Below are 18,808 nucleotides of genomic sequence, written 5' to 3' on the forward strand. Positions count from 1 at the left end.
TCTATTTGCAGTATCTCATGTGGTTTGTTCTCCTGACAGAACACTGACTAATATATACGTCACAGAAAGACTCACTATAATGGTGACATTTGATCAAAGACTTAAAGGTAGCCATGCTGATTTCCCTGGTGGGGTTGGGGTAGGGAAAGGAATATATTCCAGGCAGACAAATAATTAAGGCAAAGCTAGTGAATAAGGAAGGAGAGCTAGCAGAGGAGGTAAAGGAGAAAATGCAGCCAATGAAGGGTCGACCATACCTGATGGAAGGTTTTGAAGGTGAGAGTGGTTGATAAGACCCTTATGTTTCAAGAAAAACATTGATAGCCCCTGTACTGAAAATATGCTTAGGGTTAGGACTGGTGGCAGCATTCCCAGCTGCTTGTGGAAGTGGAGAAGATAAAAAATTCAAGGCCATTCTGGGATTTAGAGGGAATATAAAGTCAGCCTGGGCCATTGAAAGAGATCTTTTCTCAAAATAAAAAAGGGAGAGGGGAGATGGGGAGATGCCTTAATGACTGATGCAGTCTTTGGCTAGCATGTGTGAGACCTTAGGTTCAGCCACACTACCAGCTACCGAGTAGCTGGGGGGAAAGAGGGTATTAAAGAAATAAGCCAGACTCAGAAAGACAGATATTAAATGTTTTCTTTTCATATATTGCCCTAGCTTGTTTTATTGCTTTGATAAAATACTAACCAAAAATAACTTGGTGGAGCAAATTGGTTATTTGACTCACAGGCCTGTCTTCAGATAGAGTAACTATTGCTGGGATGAAACACCATGACAGAAGCAACTTGAAGAAGTATCGGTTTATCAGGCTTATGTTCCCTCATCACTGTTCATCATTAAAAGAAATCAGGACAGGAACACAAACAGGGCAGGAATCTGGAGGCAGGAACCAAGCAGAGACTACAGCTTACTGGTTTGCATTTACATGACCTACATTGTTTACTTTCCTAAGTACCCCAGGGCCACTTACCCAGGGGTGGCACTACCTACATTGGATTGGGTCATCTCATATCAATTATTAATGAAGAAAATGTCCCAGGCCACTTTGATGGAAATAATTCTACACATACACCACATACTACATACAGCATAAACTCAGAAAGGAAATGATTTTTTTTGGGGGGGGGTGGAAGGGACTAGAAAGCAAGGAGAGTCAGTATCTTAGGGTTTTATTGCTGTGAAGAGACACCATGACCATGACAACTCTTATAAGGAAACATTTAATTGGGGCTGGGGCTGGCTAACAGTTCAGACGTTTAGTCTAGTATCATCATGGTAGGTAGTATGGTGGCATCCACATAGACATGGGTCCTGGAGAGGTAGCTGAGAGTTCTACATCTGGACCCAAAGGCAGCAGGAAGTGACAATGACACACTGGCCAAGGTTGAGCTTCTGAGAGCTCTAAAAGCCAGACACCCAGTGATACACCTAATCCAACAAGCCCACTTCCACTCCATCGAGGCCACACCTCCTAACAGTGGCCCAATAGGCCACTCCCTCTGGTCCTATGAGGGCTATTTTTATTCAAACCACCACAGTCAAGGAGGACAGTTGAGGGGTGACTATGAGCAAATTAATTGGAAGGAAAGAAGGAGAAGAGTGAAAGATAAGCAAGTCAGATAGTAGCTGGCAGAATGAAAGACTACTACTCCTCTCAAATCTTTAGCAAGGCCCACAGGCTAGTAAAATGCAGGCTTCAGGCTTGCCCCACCTTGAGTTTATATTCCAGCTTTGCTATTTACCAGCCATATGACTCTGTAATTTGTTTTCAACCTAGGTGAATGCCCATTTCTCCTTTGTGCCGTGAGGATGGATCAAATGAGAAAACACTCAGAGTAGCTGACTAAAGAGGCTGGCACACGGAAGACATTCGACGAATGTCTGTCCCTTTCTTCTTTTCTATCACATTAGGAGAAGATCCAAGGAGAAGATAGAGCCCAGGGAGTTTGACACTTTCCCCAGCAACATTCTCCTAGGCTGAATAAAAAGCAATTCAGTGAGAGAGTTCTGTATTTCTAGGGCAGAGGCAATGTCTGATTTGGTGGTTCAAGTGCCAGTCATTAGAACTGGAAGCTAACAACCTTTTAGGAGCCTTGGAAAAATGACAGTGTAATTCAGATTAGAACAAGCAACACTGAGGTACATTTTTAAGAAAAGAAAAAAACAAGATGTTTAAGAAAAGAGTTTTTAAAAGAGGGAGGCTGGGCTGAGAGATAGTGGCTCACTGTTCTTACAGAGGACCTGAGTTCTGTTCCCAGCACCCATTATGGCTACCTGCATAACTCCAGTTCCATCAGAAACCCTTTTATGGCCCCCAGGGGCACCCGCATTCATGTGTAGACACATACAAACACACAACATAAAAATAACTAATTTTTACAAGGGGGGAGGGAAGTATGGGGAGAGGGCTCAGAAGCTGCTTTTCCAGAGGACGCAGGATCAGTTCTCAGCATGGACATAGTGGTTAACAGCCATCTGGAATTCGAGTTTCAGAAGCTCTGACATTCTCTGTTGGCCTCTATAAGCACTGTACACATGCAATATACAGTGGCAAAACGCACACATAAAATAAAAATATATAAGTCTTTAAGAAAAATAGGAATGACTATGGGTCAAACAGATTTGGGTAAGTATGGAGGTCAGCGTGTTGGGTTTATAACACCTAATATCTAGTTGAGGAATAAACAGGTAGGAATATAAGTCTGAAAATCACGGGAAGGGAGAGTCGTGGGTGAAGAAGCGGCTCATGTAAATAAAGGTGAAATTTCATTTAGGGACAGGAGAAGAAGACAAAGGATTAAGTCATGGATTTTCTGACAGTACTGAGTTGGCAAGAGGGGGAGAGACCAGTACTGGGGCCTAAAAAAAAAAAAAAAAAAAAAAGCGTTCAAGCAAAGCAGTAAAGATACGAGGTCATGTGATATCCTGTGACTCCCGGCAGATAGAGATACTGAGGACTGAGGACTGAGAAATGCGCTGTGTCAAATGATAAGCAAAATGCAAAATCCGAGAACTAATTCTTGGTTTATCAACATGAAGGTCGGTGACCTGGAAGGGGAGGACTCAGAGGAGCCGCAGGAGGCAAAGTACAGCCACAGCCGGAGTGCGGAGAAAGCGGGAGCACAAACAACCGAGGCAGTGAAATGAAAGTTAGAGGTGCAAAGAGATAGGATAATAGTTGGTGGGATACGTTGGGTCAAAGTAAGCTCAATTGTTCATCAAAACAGGAGAAACTACAGTCTGCCTTAAGCCAAAAAGAATGGTCCGGGAAAGAGTAAAGTATCTGTAGATAAAAGTGAAGGGCAGATCACAGGTGGTCCAGGATGAGACCATATCTCCTTTGCGATGCAGAGGGGTTAGCTGTAGATGGAGACCTGAGTGGTTGGTCTTTGGTAACAGAGAGAACACGTGAATGTAGCTGCTGGTACGTTGGAGCCTTATCTGAAAAGCTGTTCTGATTGCTTCATTTCCTACACACAGAAAGTCATTAGTAAGGAGGAGGCTAGGCGAGACAGCAGGGGTTCCGGTAGAGAAAAGAGCCGTATAAGGTTGGTCAACTAAAAAACGAGGTACTGATTGGGAGAAGGAAGAAGTTACGTTTATTGTAAAGTTCTTGAGGACTGTGGTCAAGTTGAGGCAGGAAAAATTAAGAAAACATGAAAATGGGAAAGAGTCTCTCATTTGCCAACAATTAAGACTATCCAGCACAATGAACGAAATTTGCCAGGAAGACTGTCTTCATAGAGACAGTATTCCTTTTATACTTTTATTTCAAATAACAATGAGTCATGTCTAAGGTTTGCGCATATATGACCTTATTTCTAAAAGGTAAATCTACAATTTCCTGGCAATCCCATAAATAGGAGTATAACCCTCATTTACAGTCAAAATGTATCTTAACGACCCTGTTATTCCTGTGAACTATGTATGTCTTTTTAATCTTATGAGCTGTAATCCTATTTAAAGCATCTTGGGAACTAGCCTCTGATCCTGTTTACTGAGAGAGAGAGGGAAATTTTTCCTTAAGTTTCTTTCAGATATAACTCCAGACACCATTAAAATTGTGTGTGTATATGTATAATATATATCTATATATCTATATATCTATATATCTATATATCTATATCTATGACACTTAACTATGTGGATACTGTCTTCACCCTCAGCACCTCACTTTTTATTCATACCAGCGTTTATATCTGTATTAAACTATCCTACTTAGTAAGTTTAGCATGAAGTATCTGCTTCATAATAGCTTGTTCTGAAATTCTTTTCTGGCCAAAGACAAGAATCCCAGATTCAGGCTGAAGAAGTGGCTCGGTTGTTAAAAGCACATACTGCTCTCACTGAGGACCTGAGTTCAGATCTCAGCATTCACATCAGGTGGCTTACAACTACCTATAACCCCAACTCCAGAGGGATTCCACACTACTGACTTCTGTGGGCACTTGTATTCATGTGCACATACCGCCCTCGCCCCCCCCCAACCTACCCGTTGTGGTGGTTTAAATATGCTTGGCCCAGGGAGTGGCAATATTAGGACGTGTGGTCTTGTTGGAGAACGTGTGTCACTGTGGGGGTGGGCAATGAGAGTCCAATCCTAGTTGCATGGGAGACAGTCTCCTCCTATTTGCCTTCGGACAAGATGTGGAACTCTTGGCTCCTTCTCCAGCGCCATGACTGCCTGGACACTGCCATGCTTCCTGCCTTGATGATCATGGACTGAACCTCTAAACCTGTAAGCCAGCCCCAATCAAATGTTGTCCTTTATAAGAGTTGCCTCTTTACAAAACCCTAAGAGACCCATAATTAGAATATTAAAAATTTAATCTTAAAAAAAAAATCTGAGATTCATCTGAGTGGAGATCTCTACAGAGCATGCCGTGGACTGTCTCATGTCCCCAGTTGGAGCTGTGGCTCTGGCTTCCATTCTCTCTGATCCTGACAAATCATGGGAGTTCGAGGACTTTTCTCCAGCTCTGCTCAGCTGCATGGCTTTGGTGGAGAATAGAGACACGGGTGGATTTATTAGAAGTGGTGATCTTGCTATATGAGACAATACCAGAGAGGCAAGGGAGCGGTGAGTATAACCAAGAAGGTGCAGGAAGTGTGGGTATCAGTGGGTTGATGGGTCTCCTGTGTTAAAACAAGTGTTGGAGGGTGTGGACTACCATTCTTTCATCATACTGAATAGATCTTGTCTTTAAGATTAGAGTTTTTATATTTACGTGTACACAGCAGAGCAGAAAAGAGGAGAATGAGGAAAAGAAATATGGCTGCTCTACGTGTTTAAGGCCTGGGGATGTCTAGCTTCCTAGCATGGGGATGATCAGCTGCCTAGCATGCTTGATCACCTGGGTGGGATTGACACACACACCCCCCCCCCCCCCGCATCACATGAAATCAGACATGGTGGCACACACCTGTCATCCCAGAGCTAAGGATGTGAAAGCAGGAAGATGAAAAGTTCAAGATCATCTTCAGATACATGGGGAACTTCAGGCCAGCCTGGGCTACAGGAGGCAAACAAGACAGCCCAGCGGCTAAAAGTGCTTGGTCCTTCACTTTGTGACCTGAGCTCAATCCCTCAAACTCACGTGGTGAAAAAGAGAATGACTATCAAAGTTGTCCTTTGATCTGTATACATGCACAATGGTATATGCATCATGGGTACTCATTCTCTCTCTCTCTCTCTCTCTCTCTCTCTCTCTCTCTCTCTCTCTCACACACACACACACACACACACACACACACACAGTCCTAAATATCAAAACTAAAATGAAGTTGGCATTTCACCTTTTCCTTGTATTTCATTGTCTAGACTTTGATAATATTGTTATTGCTATTAATTAAAAGAATGCTCAGGGAGCCTGAGGCAGAAGGTCATAGGCTACCTAGTAAAAATTTATTTCAACTAAAAAGAAAACAAAATAAAGCCTTCATCCCAGTGGTTGGTAAATGTACAAGTTCTAGTACCAAGGACAAAAGGAAAAAATATATTGTTATGGAACTGAGGTGTGTTTTCCCCACCTGTTACCTTTGCAAGATGCACAGTTGGTCTTGTCATGAAGTGACTGCTGGATTTCTTCTTCTTCTTCTTTTTTTTTATTAGATCAGAACATAGTGATGCATTTTGTAGTTGATGACGTCTTCTACTGTAAGAAGGGTAGTAGTATTTTCCAAGACAGAGAACATGTAGAGGAGAAAGAGATTTGCTAGTGGGTTAGAGAAAAAGAAAGGACACAATTGGTTTGATTTCTACACGTTAGGCTTGAGAAGGACATAGAAACAGTTGAAACCTTAGGAGAAGAATTCACGAGTGTGAATGGGGCATGTGATTAAATTTATGTAGGAAAATTCTCTGAGTTCATAGGGACTTTGATCATTTGCACTCATTTCCCAAAACTGATTTCAAGAAACAGTTCTTAACTACACATGGAAATTGTTTCATTGGTTGCCAAGGTCTCAAAAGCCCTGCCAGAGGTCATGATAATTTTATAAGATGATACTGTATTAATTCAAGGGTTTTCAATTAAATTAGCAATAAAAATATAAGCTGTGATTTAAAAAATTAGTTTCTAGCCAGTAAATGAGGATGGAGTTTTGCCATGCCTCTGGTGATTTTGTGTGAAACTTCTGATAGAAATATCTGGTTTTAATTTATTTTTTTCTGGATGCTTTATTAAAGACCCATGTGCAAGGAGAAAAATTGAAAACAGACAACTTTAGATCCACTGTAAATTTCTCATGCCATCAGAAACACTAAGATAAATGTTTCTTTTGGCCACCATGCATGAAATGCAAGCAAGAAGTAAAATCAATTTCTATCTTAATGCTTCTATTTTAAACAATAAAATGCAATGTGCTTTGAGACATTCTATTAAGCCTACTAACATAATCTATAGTTTTGATGAAATTACACTTAAAACAACAACAACAATAACAACTCCAAAACCTGCACACAGCAAACTATTTCTGCTCCATTATCCAGTTTATATCCAGTACCTAAAATGTAAGAAATAAGAAAATGAAAGTGGTTGCTATTAATTTTTTTTATGAAAGCTTAATAAGAAGTAGATTTCTGCTTTCAGATCTCTTTCCAGCCACAGGAAGGCCTTATCTGTTGTATTCACCAGGTTTCCAGAAAGTATCACTGGTTCAAGGGTAGTGTTTTAGAAACGAGAAAGATCTATAGACCAGAAAGAATAATCATAGTAAGTGTAACTTATGCAAACCTTTTCTGAACAACAAAATAAGAGAAGAACTATTTTCTTGCATTTTGTATTTTTAAAGTTATAAGTAGTTTTCCTTTCCTTTCTCTCTTTAGGTTGTTTTTGCTTTTGTATTGTTTTGTTGGACACTGTTGTGTAGTCCTGGCTGACCTGGAATTTACAGAGATCTGTCAGCCTCTGGTTCTCAAGTACTAGGTGGATTAAAGGCACGCACCAACACACTCAGCTTTCTATATGTGTTTTACTATGCACTATGTATGAAGTATTAGGCCAAATGAAGCAACATGCCTGTACTTGTAACACTCAGGAGGCCTAAGTAGGAGGAGGATGAATTTGAATCCAGGCTGGGCTACGTATCAAGACTCTGTCAGAAGAGGGAGAGCAGTGACTGGGACACTGAACTAGGCTATATGTTGGGAAGATAACCAGCAGAAACAGCTATGGTCCTTTCCTTGGATAACTGACTTTGCATTCTAAAGAAAGAAAACTACATTGAATTAAAAATTATGCAAAGGAGACACTAGGAAGGAGAAAGATACCATCTTAAGGATGTCTACACAAAGATTTGATGTGGTCACAGAAATCAGAGCACTAGAAACAAGAGCATTAGATGTTTCTAGCATGTTTTTAGACATAGCATGCCTAATAAACAGTGGTGTAATAATTAAGCTATTTGTTATCTGATGTCACACAAAGTGTGGACATATTTTGTTTGGGGTTGGTTCAAAGCTGGATCAATGATGTCATTAAAGGCATAGACTCTTTCTTTTTGTGTGTTCTTCCTTTCTGTCTTGTTGGCTACCATTGGTCCCTTCTTGTTCAGAAGATGCCACAACTCTGGACATTATGTCCTTATATAATGACCAGCAAAAGATGGATAAGGGGCATTGTTATATCTTCTCTTCCTCCTCCTCTTCTTCCTCCTCTTCCTCTTCCTCCTCCTCTTCCTCTCCCACCTTCTCCTTCTCCATCTCCCTTGTTGCTCCTTCTCCCCTGCCCCAAGAAGCCTTTCTTTCTCATAAGGGATTTCAGATTCCATTTATTCTGAGTATAGTAATGTGCTAGCTGCAAGATCTCTTCAGGGAAAGCAAGTATACGGCAGTTTTGGTCTCATTTTGTAGGTGTTAGGTTCCATCAACAAGGAAGAGGGGAGGTGGGAAGAGTCTGAGATGTAGTTGCCACCTTACACAATGGTATAAAATATTAGCTAGGATCTGGAGGCCTAGGGGATAATGAAGGAATTGGCAAGAAAGAGTTCTCCAGTGGGCAACAGCCTATGGAAGACTGGGGCATAAGACAGAAAAATTTCCGGTGAGTGTAGTGAAAGGGGGCTGGAGAAGAAGACAGGAAATAGACTGTTTTGAACAGATTGGGTATTTTCTCTTTGCCCCCAAAGCAATGATAATCCATTGGAAAGATTCATAAATCATTGTTATATAAGTTGGCAGTCAGGATTTGATAATCCAGAATAGACCATGGTATACCTTTAGGTAAAAGTGAGAATAAAATTATATAGCTTGGTAATTACTGTACGTAAAAATAAAATCTTTATTTCATCATTATTTATTGCAGAATTTAAAAAATAAATGATTCCCAGAGGTAAGAAGCCACTAGAAAATTGATTTTAGGGGCTGGAAAGATGGCTCAGCAGTTGAGAATTTGAGCTGCTCTTTGAGTCTTGCATTCAATTCCCAGCACCCACACGACAGATCACAACTGTCTGCAAGCCCAGTTACAAGGGACCTAGAACCCTCATGCAGACATACATGCAGGCAAAACATCAATGCACATAAAATAAAAATAAATAAATCATAAAAAATGAAATCAATCTTATTTCTCGAAGGACTTTTGCTAGTTTCACATGTCAGGGGAAAAAAAAAAGCAGAAGAAAAAGAAGCCTGGAAATTCACATAGAAATTTCTAGGGTGGGATTGAAGTTGGAAGTTAGAAGGAGCCTTCCAATGAAGGTGACATGTGAGCAAAATTGTAGGAAGAAGAACAGAGACAGAGAGCAGGGGCAAGGGAAAGATGAGATCAATGGGAGGAGAGTATTCCAGATGTTAGAAAAGCATCCTGGGCCTAGAGAATGTCCAAGGTAAAGTCGTTCAGACAAGCGTGCCTGATATATTTTGGAAATGTCTATTGGGTTTAGAGTATAGCAACTGAAGGGGAACAGAGTAAGGAGTGAAGTCAGAAGTCTTTTTTCCCCTCCTGTTGGAACTAAACCCAGGAGCATCTCCATGGTAAGCAAATGTAATACCACTGGGATACCTCTTTGCCCCTACATTGGTCTTAAAGTATTATAATAAGGTGTCTGGTTTTTCTGCTGAGCTTTCTAGCTCAGCTTGGGGTGTTTAGTAGAAAAGAAGGGACTGTGTGCCTTCTGACCCCATAGCTTTGATTGTTGTGCTGAAGCACATTGGGCAAACACAAACGTCCCTCCGAAAGAGGACGGTGGTTTGGATCAGAGTAGGGCTAGGAGAGGCAGAGAACATACTCAGATTCTGAATATATTTGAAAGACTGAGGCAAAAAGAGTAACTAAGGACCACCCTAAGAAACTCGGCTAGACAGCTCAGTGGTAAAGTACTTGCCACCAAGCTTATGATGTTAGTTGGAATGAGAAAACTGACTGCTGAAGGTCGTTCTCTGACCTCCGCAAGTGCCGTGGTGTACCTTTGCACGCATACACACGTAAATCAATACATTTTAAAAGTATCATCACAGGTATTATAAATACCCAGGTCAACGCTTTATCAATATAAAAACTTTTTTTTTCCAGGCGATCTGTTAAGCTCTTGCAAAACTAATGTTCTCTCTCATCAATGTCTGGGTATCATTTTGAGAAACGACATTGAAAACATTAGTGGATGTAAAGGTATATTAATACTCTGGAGGCTGAAGGAAGAGGATTGTAACTTGAAGTCTAGCCTGGATAACATCGGGAAATCCTGTCTCTTACAAGAGACAAAGAGGCTAGAAATGTAGTTCAGTTATAAACTGCACACTTGTTCTGGATTCGATGCTCCAGACTTGGAAGAAAGAAAAAGAAAAAGTTTGCTGAAGTACTAAGTAGCCAGGTAAGATCAGATAGGGCTCTTGGCAGTTAAACCTGGTTATTGTTTATAATCTTTGGTTATTGTTACTTTTAATGGTCTTTGGAATGGGATGGGTGACAAATGCAAGGGATGATTGAAACAGGAAGCTTAATCAGGACGGTTCCGCCCCTTTTCCGGGTGGGGGCTGGGGGGCGAGATTTTTGTTTGGTATTTTCAGTGACAACCTTCCGTCATCGACCCTCAGCCTGAAACCCAAGGTTTACCAGAAATCAAAGGCTTGCAGGAGCAGATTATCAGACTTTTGGCTACCTGTATGCTAGGCAAGCACTCTACACTCTACTGAGCCACATCCCCACCCCACCCCCACCCGCTAGATTTCATGTAAATCCATATGGTCTTTCTTCCCTCTTTTTTTTTTTTTTTAAATCTTTGGCGAGGCCAGATTTTTAGTGTGGAAAATATGATTATTATAACTACAGACCATCAAACTGAGTGCAGCCTGTTCTGAAGGCTTGCAAACAGAATCTGGCAACACTTTGGGAAAGTACTACTTTAATTTCTCAAAGACTCAAGGAGCCCTCCGGCTCTTCCAGTGGGCTCAGCCTCAGATATTCTGAGTTCTTTGAAAAATTATGAGTTACAGGTGTTTACATTTTTGAAGAGTTTTCTTTTGGGCTTCTCAGCCTCAGTGTAAATGACCAACTTTACTAACAATAGACAACATTTGCGTTCATTGAATCCTTTCATCCATTTTCAAGTTTATTTCTTTAAAGTAGAACTTTTATCTCTTTTCTAGATCCTCACTATCAAAAGGAAAACAAACAGTACATGATTATTTCATTGCGGCCGCATTGCTTTGAGAACGACGGAAGTGAGTCCCTAGCGGGGATCCGTACTCCCATCCTGGCGTTTGCCTACGGGAAGATGGCGGCGGTCTCAATGTCAGTGTCGCTGAGACAGACGTTGTTGAGGCGAAGGGCAGTGGCTACAGCTGCCGTTTCCGTCTGTAGAGTTCCATCCAGGTAACATAATTGTCAGCCTTGTCGAGCTATTCATTCAGGTTTACCCAGGTCTCTCCACTTTGGCGGAGGCTGGGCCGGCTGGGGCCCGGAGGCGGCCTTGGGAACGCGTCCTCCGTTGACCCTTCCTCGGGATGCAGGGACGGACTCTGGTCTCTGGCAAGTCGCCTGCGGGGCCTCGGGTTCTCGGGAATCCTGGGTCTGCAGCTGCGGGTGAGGGTCTGTGCGGAGGAGCTGTGATCAGGGTCGTGGCTCCTGAGAAGGGGAGGAGTCTGGGCGATTTCTCTCCCAAGGTCCTGCATCCCTTTCGATTGTCACCTGTTTGCCCCATTCCAGCCTGGAAGGGTAAATCCCTGCTTTTCTTTCTCTGGCTTTACTTAATGTCGACTGAGCTTCTAAGCAGAAAGGTTGTTGTATTCATCATTCTGCATAAGAGGAAAACTTCTTAGGACTTCAGGGCTGATAATAATATTCATCAGAAGGTTATACCGTACCTGTTTTCTATCTGTGCGTCCCAGGTTTGAGCTCCACCACGGAACTACGCCCTCAGACAGCAAGGTGGCTTTTATTTTTGTTTATTTATTTCGTTTGTTTGTTTGAGATATAGACGTAGGTGGCCTGGAACTCAGATCTAGCCTCCAGAAAGATAGTTCTAAATGATTAGTGCCAGAAGGTTTCTCCACGTTTTTACTAACCCATTACAATAGTGGAGGGATTGTTACTTTGTTACCTTGAATCATTTTTCTGGTGACTGCCCCCCCCACCTCCTGCAGCATTGCTTTACCTATTCTCTGGTTTCCTGAGTTTATTAGTACATATTACATATACACACATTTTAATCTGTGAGATGTTATGCTTTATCACTTGTTTCGCAGTTTGTTCCTGTAGAGAGTAGCCTTGTATTGACAGCTGCGAGCTGTGGAGGCTACATTACATGTTTACAGTGAAGATGGGAAGACTGTGTAAGAGGTGAAAGAATGTGGTACTTAGGAAGAAAAAAAGGAAAGGTCAGGCACAGTAGCACAAGCCTTTAATGCCAGCTCTAGGGAGGCAGAGCCAGAAGCAGTTGGATCTCTGAGTTCCAGGACAGCCAGGGCTACTTAAGAGAGACACTGTAACAAACAAAACCATTAAATACCTTTAAGAAAGAAAAAAGAAAATAGAATCTATCAAAATGCTTGTTAAATTAGTGGTAAGCTCAATCCAAAGGGGATACAGAGCTAAAATGAGCTGGTTAGAACTTTTGGAGGCAACTTTTGTTGCACTTTTAAGTAGTGGCTGTTTTGTGGGAAAGAAAAGGTTGCCCTTGGTGAAGTCAGGAGATTTGTAAAAGGTTCCTGGGACTGGGGATGTAGTTGAATTGGTACAGAGAGTGCCTAGCATTCATGAGGTACTGGGTTCAGTCTCCAGCACCTAATAAAACCTTTCCTGGGCACATAGGTCTAATCCCAGCACTCCAGAGTTGCAAAAAAGCACTCTTGGAGGGGGAGGGGCTTTTCTTAGGCAGTCATAGAGCAGAACACACACACACACACACACACACACACACACACACGATAAATGTTGTAATACTGTTAGAAAGTAAAAGATAAGTTTGTAATTAAGTGTTTTACATGTGAGGAACTTGGGAAATATCAAATTGTTCTCTAAGATAAAATACTCCAGTGATAACTTTATGTCTAACATGGTGGTGATCTAGTTTAGATCTTTTCCACTTACAGATTATGGAGATTAATTTATATATCTTAATACTAATGTGCTCATTATAGAACTGGAACTGAAAACAAATCTAAGGGACCATTAGTGTATTTCTCAACAATTATGGTAGTTGATGTTAAGATAATACTGGATTTTATAAACAGGTAGCTATTACTACACATCTAAACTTAACAGGTTTTGCTTGTAAATATGTTATTAGAGATTTGAAAATAGCATATGTAAATCATATAAGATCATCTCTGTTTCATAGTTAAAAAAGGTAAAACCCAGGGGAAATAATTTTGGCTTCATACTACCGCATTTTATTTTTTTATTTCATGATGTGCATCTTGCTTGAGACAATTATGTTTCCCCTCCCGTGTGTATATGGAAACTTCTTACAGTATATGCTTAAATTAATGATTTGTAAAGACTGAATAGAAAGAAATCCAACCCATCAGGGCAATTTAAATGTCAATTGCTTTTAGAAATCTTTTTGTAATCCTAAAAGAAATAGAGGAGAGCCAGACTAGTGAGGCAAGCGGTGAGAGAGCAAGGAGGTGGAGGAGTGGGAACCGGCGTCAGTGGTCAGGAAGCAGTTACCTACTACACTGACACTTGACTTCAATTATAATGTCAATGTAAAGAAAAAACCAGCATGTAAGAAAGAAAAAGTAAAACCACAGCCATGTGTCCTGACAGGAGAGAATGTTGGGTAGGACTAGCGTTGGCAGCTTGTGTTCTGTGGGCTTCCATTTCCTTGCCTGAAGAAGGTAAAAGCATGCTTAGTCATCTATTCTTGAACTCCTGATCTTCTAGCCGCCCTCTCCCAGGCGCTGAGAGTGCAGATGTGTCTTTTTATACGTTTAAGAAAAATGCATACAATGCATATATCTTAATAATAAGTGTGGTATTCTGAACATATTTTTAAAATTTATTTATTCTTCTCTTATATATTACTTCCTGACTGCAACCCCCTCCCAACCCCTTCCCAACTCCTTTCTTCTCCACTCCTCCATTTTCCTTTAGAAAAGAGCTGGCTTCCCAGGTTTATCAACCAAACGTGGCATAAAAAGTTATAAGACTAAGCACAAACCCTTATATCCAGGCTGGATAAGGCAGCCCAGTAGAAGGAAAATGCTCCCAAAAGCAGTCAGAAGAGTCCCAGCCAGCCCCTGCTCCCATTGTTAGTCATCCCACAAGAAGACCAAGCTACACAACTATAACATGTAAGCAGAAGGCCTAGGTCAGACCATACAGGTTTCCTGATTGTCAGTTCAGGCTCAGGAACTTCTATGAACCCAGGCTAGTTGATTCTGTGACTTTTCTTGTGGTGTCCTTGACCTCTCTGGCTCCTACACTCCTCCTTTCTCTTCTAAGGGATTCTCAGAACCCTGCCTAAAAACATATTTTTTCTTATAAACTTTCCTTATCATTGGGTAACAGTTGTTATGTTGTGCTTTTAAAAAGTATTGAGTATGCCAGCTATGTTTTCTGAGCTCTTGAATCTTTTTTAAGGGTTTTTTTTTTAATTCTTCATTGATTAACCTGTATCAAGGACAGTTTTATTAGCATTTGAGTGAAAAACATTATAGGCTAGCTATAAATCCTGACAGCTGTTTGGAGTGGGAGCATAGAAGACAGAAAGCAATGTTGTTTGTAAATATTCACATGGATAAAGAAGGGAGGTAGCTTGCCTAGGCTTTGGTCAGTGTCTGAAACAAAAAGAGAAGGAAAAGCAGATAAGCATGGTGTTAGTGGCTTGGATTTGCTATCTGATGTACTTAAGAAGCTACATGAAGGCAGTGCTTCTGGGGAGAGTAAATCTGCCATCTCCTTAAGGGAGTAATTATTCCTCCCACTTCCTTAGCATGGGTCTACATGAACCAGCTTTCCTGAGAGGTGGTCTCTTGGCCACATGTAATTGACCAGCTGAACTGTATTAACTTAAAAAACATTTATTTTGCTGTGTGTGTGTGTTTTGCCTGCATATATGTCTGTGTACGACATGCTCACCTGGTACCTGAGGAGGTCAGAAGAGTGCTTTGGACCTCTGGATCTGATGTTATAGATGGCTGTGAGCTACCATGTAGGTGCCGAGACTTGAACCCAGATCTTCTGGAAGAAGCAATAAATGCTTTTAACCTCTGGGCCCCTGGTTTTTTAACTCTTTAAGGTGGCGACAATAGTGTAAAATTTTAGCCTTGAAGCAGATGAGAATGTTGAGTCTTCTCTGAAGACCAGAGGTTGAGTCCCATATTCTGATAAGGAGAAAATAGCTTTCTCTTAATAGCCCTTAACAGAGCTCTGCTCTCTGTCCTCACTGGCCTCCAGCACCTCCAGCACTACTCTAACAGCCTTCCTCCATCAACAGTTAAGGCCCATTTAAAGGATGGCTGAGATTGGAAATGAATATAACCAATTTCAAATTTTCCAGCTTCAGATTTGTTTACTAGAAAGGATTCCTATCAGGACTGAAGCTTCCATCACATCCTCATGTAGCCTCTGGGCTGGAGGGCTCATTTAGCAGAAATACAAACTGACTTTTTGGGCCTGAACACTAAGGTGCTGATTCTGAATGAGAAAGGATTACTTACTTTGGGTTCTTGCCTTGCACCCGCCCAACCAGTTCTAACCTGCCTTCATCATTTTTACATATACACACACACACACACACTCTCTCTCTCTCTCTCTCTCTCTCTCTCTCTCTCTCTCTCTCTCTCTATATATATATATATATATATATATATATATATATATATATATATATATATTTGAATACCAAATACCAACCTGTTAGAATTTTCTGTAAAATTCTGAGATTTAGTGAAGCCATGATGATGGCTAAAATTTAGTTATTAAGCCCTTGGGCCAGTGGGTCAGATTGCTTACTGTGACCTGAGTTCTGTACCCAGGACCCACGTAGTTAAAGGAGAGAACCAAGTCCTGCAAGTTGTCCTCTGACCTCCAGCACAAGACACAAACACAAAAATGAATAAATATGAAAAAAGAATAAAATCTTGTACTCTTTTAAGGTAAAAGAATATTGTTGTTGATACATGAGTTCTTACAGCTTTTCTCTTTTAGCTTCCTAGTCTAAAGAGCCCAAAAGAATCTGTTGTGACTGAATTATGCAGTAGACACAGGGTTTTGTTTTGTTTTGTTGGCAGCTGCTTTCATCTAAATATTTGAACATTTTTGTAAACTATTCTGTGTTTTATAAACTACTCTATTAGGACAAGGGGACAATTCATAATTCTTGTTTCAAGTTCTTTCTCTGTGTTAATTCTGCTAGGTAAATGCAGCCTTAAGTTATTTGGAATTACTTAATCAAATGGAGTCTTTTCTTCTTTCTTGCATTCATAAGACTTACTTAAAAAAAAGATTACCTTGCAATTTAGTGTTTTGTTTTTTAAATGTCAGCTCTTCCTTAGAGTCACCTGTTACTCGCATCTGAGGTGTTCAGGTACTTTGGCCACAATTACTACTTCAGTCAATTTTGATTTAGGCTTATCTCTGGAGATTGTAATAGGAAACTAGGGCTGAAAATTCCTGCCTTTTTCCCCCTCTAAGTAGTGTAGTAAGTTTTATCTTCAAAGACTTCAAAAATATGGCTTTATTTTGGAGAGGAATAAAGATTTCCACAAACAAAAAGCTTCAATTTTTTACATTATTCATTTATGTACTAATGAGAGGTGGGTGTGAGAATGGGGCGTTGGTCAGAGGCAGAGAAGGCATGTTGGTAATTTTGGAGAAAGCAGGCCATGCTACTCCTCTCTAGAGACTCTTGTTCTTCATTTTGGAAGGGCTTAGGTTTAATATAGCACAGCTGTTGAACTCTGCCCTCCAGAGTTTTAAGAAGAAAGTGTCTTATCCTTTATAATGGAAATGTGCTTTTTAGGGAGGTGATCTTTGGCTGGACATAATTCTTAAGAAAGTTTCTTGCCTCTCTAGAGTTCTTTGTTTCACTAATCTCCTAGAATTGTTTCAGCGGAGTGTTCTCCAAATTACTGGTCTGATGATTGCTTTTGGAGTATGTGTTGCTGTGTCCTTAACAAAGCCAGGTGAAGAGTTATTTCTTTGTGTTTTCTAGGGCTCAAAAATATGTCCTTTGCTTTATTTGGCCACTTCATACATAAGTAAAAGGTCCTTGCTTGACAAAAGATCTGTTCTAGATGACTGTTCAACAAGCCATATGCTTCTCCTAAAAATGTCACTCCATCTTGATGAACTTTAAAGTAAATGCAGATGTTTGGAGTCTTTTGAGGACCACCACTCTGAATGGAAAGAGCACTTCTTTTCAAGGGATTTCTTCACTGTACTTAAATATATTTGGATGAAATTTATGCCTTTTGTTTTAATAGTTTGAAATTCATTTTAATATCCTTAATATACATAAGTTTTTTAAAAATAAAATACACCTCATAATACTACATTGTATTTATTGAACCTTTTAAAAATATGAAACTTAAAATAATTTGTAATAATTACTTTGGGGTGGTGGAAAAAGTGTTAGTCTTTAATCAAAAGAGTGGCTTCTGCCTTCGTAGGTTAACTTTAAAAGTATAGTTTATAGATTCATACTTGAGTCATAACTTAACTTGGAAGAAAATTATTCTAGTTTTGTCAGCTCTATATTTAATGTAAGAATCTCTGGAATTTCTGCTGAAGATCTGAGTTTCTGGTAACTCTACAAACAGTTTTCTTCACTGTGACAAAGTGCCCTCTAGAAATACTAAGGGGAAAAGCTTACTGTGGTGAGTGCTTTCAGTTCATGATGCGCTTCCTCTATTTCCAAAGACCTGTGATGAGGCAGAATAGCACAGGAGCAGAAGGGTGTGGCCCAGCAGTGTTGCTCACCTCATAGCAGGCAGGACCCATAAGCAGGAAGGAGCCCTAGCTAGATCCAGTCCCAGAGGGCATTTGCCTCTTCTAGCTACACCCTACCTCCCAAGTTACCAGCACTTTCCAAAATAGTGCCATTAGCTGGAAACCAAACCCTCAAGACATGAAGGGTGTGGGAGACACTTTATATTCAAACCATAACACACACACTGTTCTTTTATACTCATTGATAAGTGTTATTTCTCTTTGTGCTCTACAGAGTAAGTCTTTCCTCTGTGTACTTGCCATCCTTTCCTGTAACTAGGCTTAACTTCTTCAACTTGATTATTCTGTTAAAATGGCCAGATTTCTTGATGTGTTCCTGCCTCTTTGTACTCCTTAGGATGTTGTAATGGTTACTTTTCCTTATCAGCTTGCTTGGGTTAAGAAGCCTCAGTGGTTAGTGAAGCAGTCGTTGGGTTGGATCTGTGGTAGTGATGGTACTGGATGATTAGGACGTAAGGGCTCTGGCGTGATGAACGGCTCCTTAGATGGATTCATATTATTAATGCATAATGAGGAGATGGTGCAAAGAAGGAGGTGTGCTCTTTATGAGAACTTAGTCATTTGGGATATGAACTTGGCTCTGTACCTTACTTGGTCCCTCCCTGTACAGCCCCCTCTCTGTTTCCTGGAGTGCCAAGAATGAACAGTTTTCCTGCCACATATTTTGCCCAACCTCATGGGACCACATGACTAGATTAATAACTCTGAAGCTGTGGATCAAAACAAAAATTCCTCCTTTTAACCTGTTCTCAGGCAATTAGTCAGAGCTATGCAAAAGAAATGACAATAGATGTTTTCTGTTTTGCCACTGCCCATGTTTGAACTGTGTCTTAAAGTTTTGTTTAAGTGTTCTTATCAGAGGTTATGGTCCTTCCCTCCCTCCCTCCCTCCCTCCCTCCCTCCC

The 18,808-nt window shown here is 40.7% G+C and overlaps 1 protein-coding gene across 1 annotated transcript in view; it reads left to right on the top strand.

Annotated features, from left to right (window-relative positions):
• Positions 1–11,189: 11,189 nt before the first annotated feature.
• Ndufs4 (NADH:ubiquinone oxidoreductase subunit S4) overlaps positions 11,190–18,808 on the top strand; it is a 101,041-nt gene continuing 93,422 nt past the window's right edge. Inside the window, exon 1 of the mRNA XM_028784400.1 lies at positions 11,190–11,319. Within this exon, the coding sequence (XP_028640233.1) occupies positions 11,222–11,319 (98 nt within the window). The 5' untranslated portion in view covers positions 11,190–11,221. The remainder of the gene's footprint in view (positions 11,320–18,808) is intronic.

Source organism: Grammomys surdaster, unplaced genomic scaffold, assembly GCF_004785775.1.
Source record: "Grammomys surdaster isolate TR1022 unplaced genomic scaffold, NIH_TR_1.0 99, whole genome shotgun sequence".
Taxonomy (NCBI): Eukaryota; Metazoa; Chordata; class Mammalia; order Rodentia; family Muridae; genus Grammomys; species Grammomys surdaster.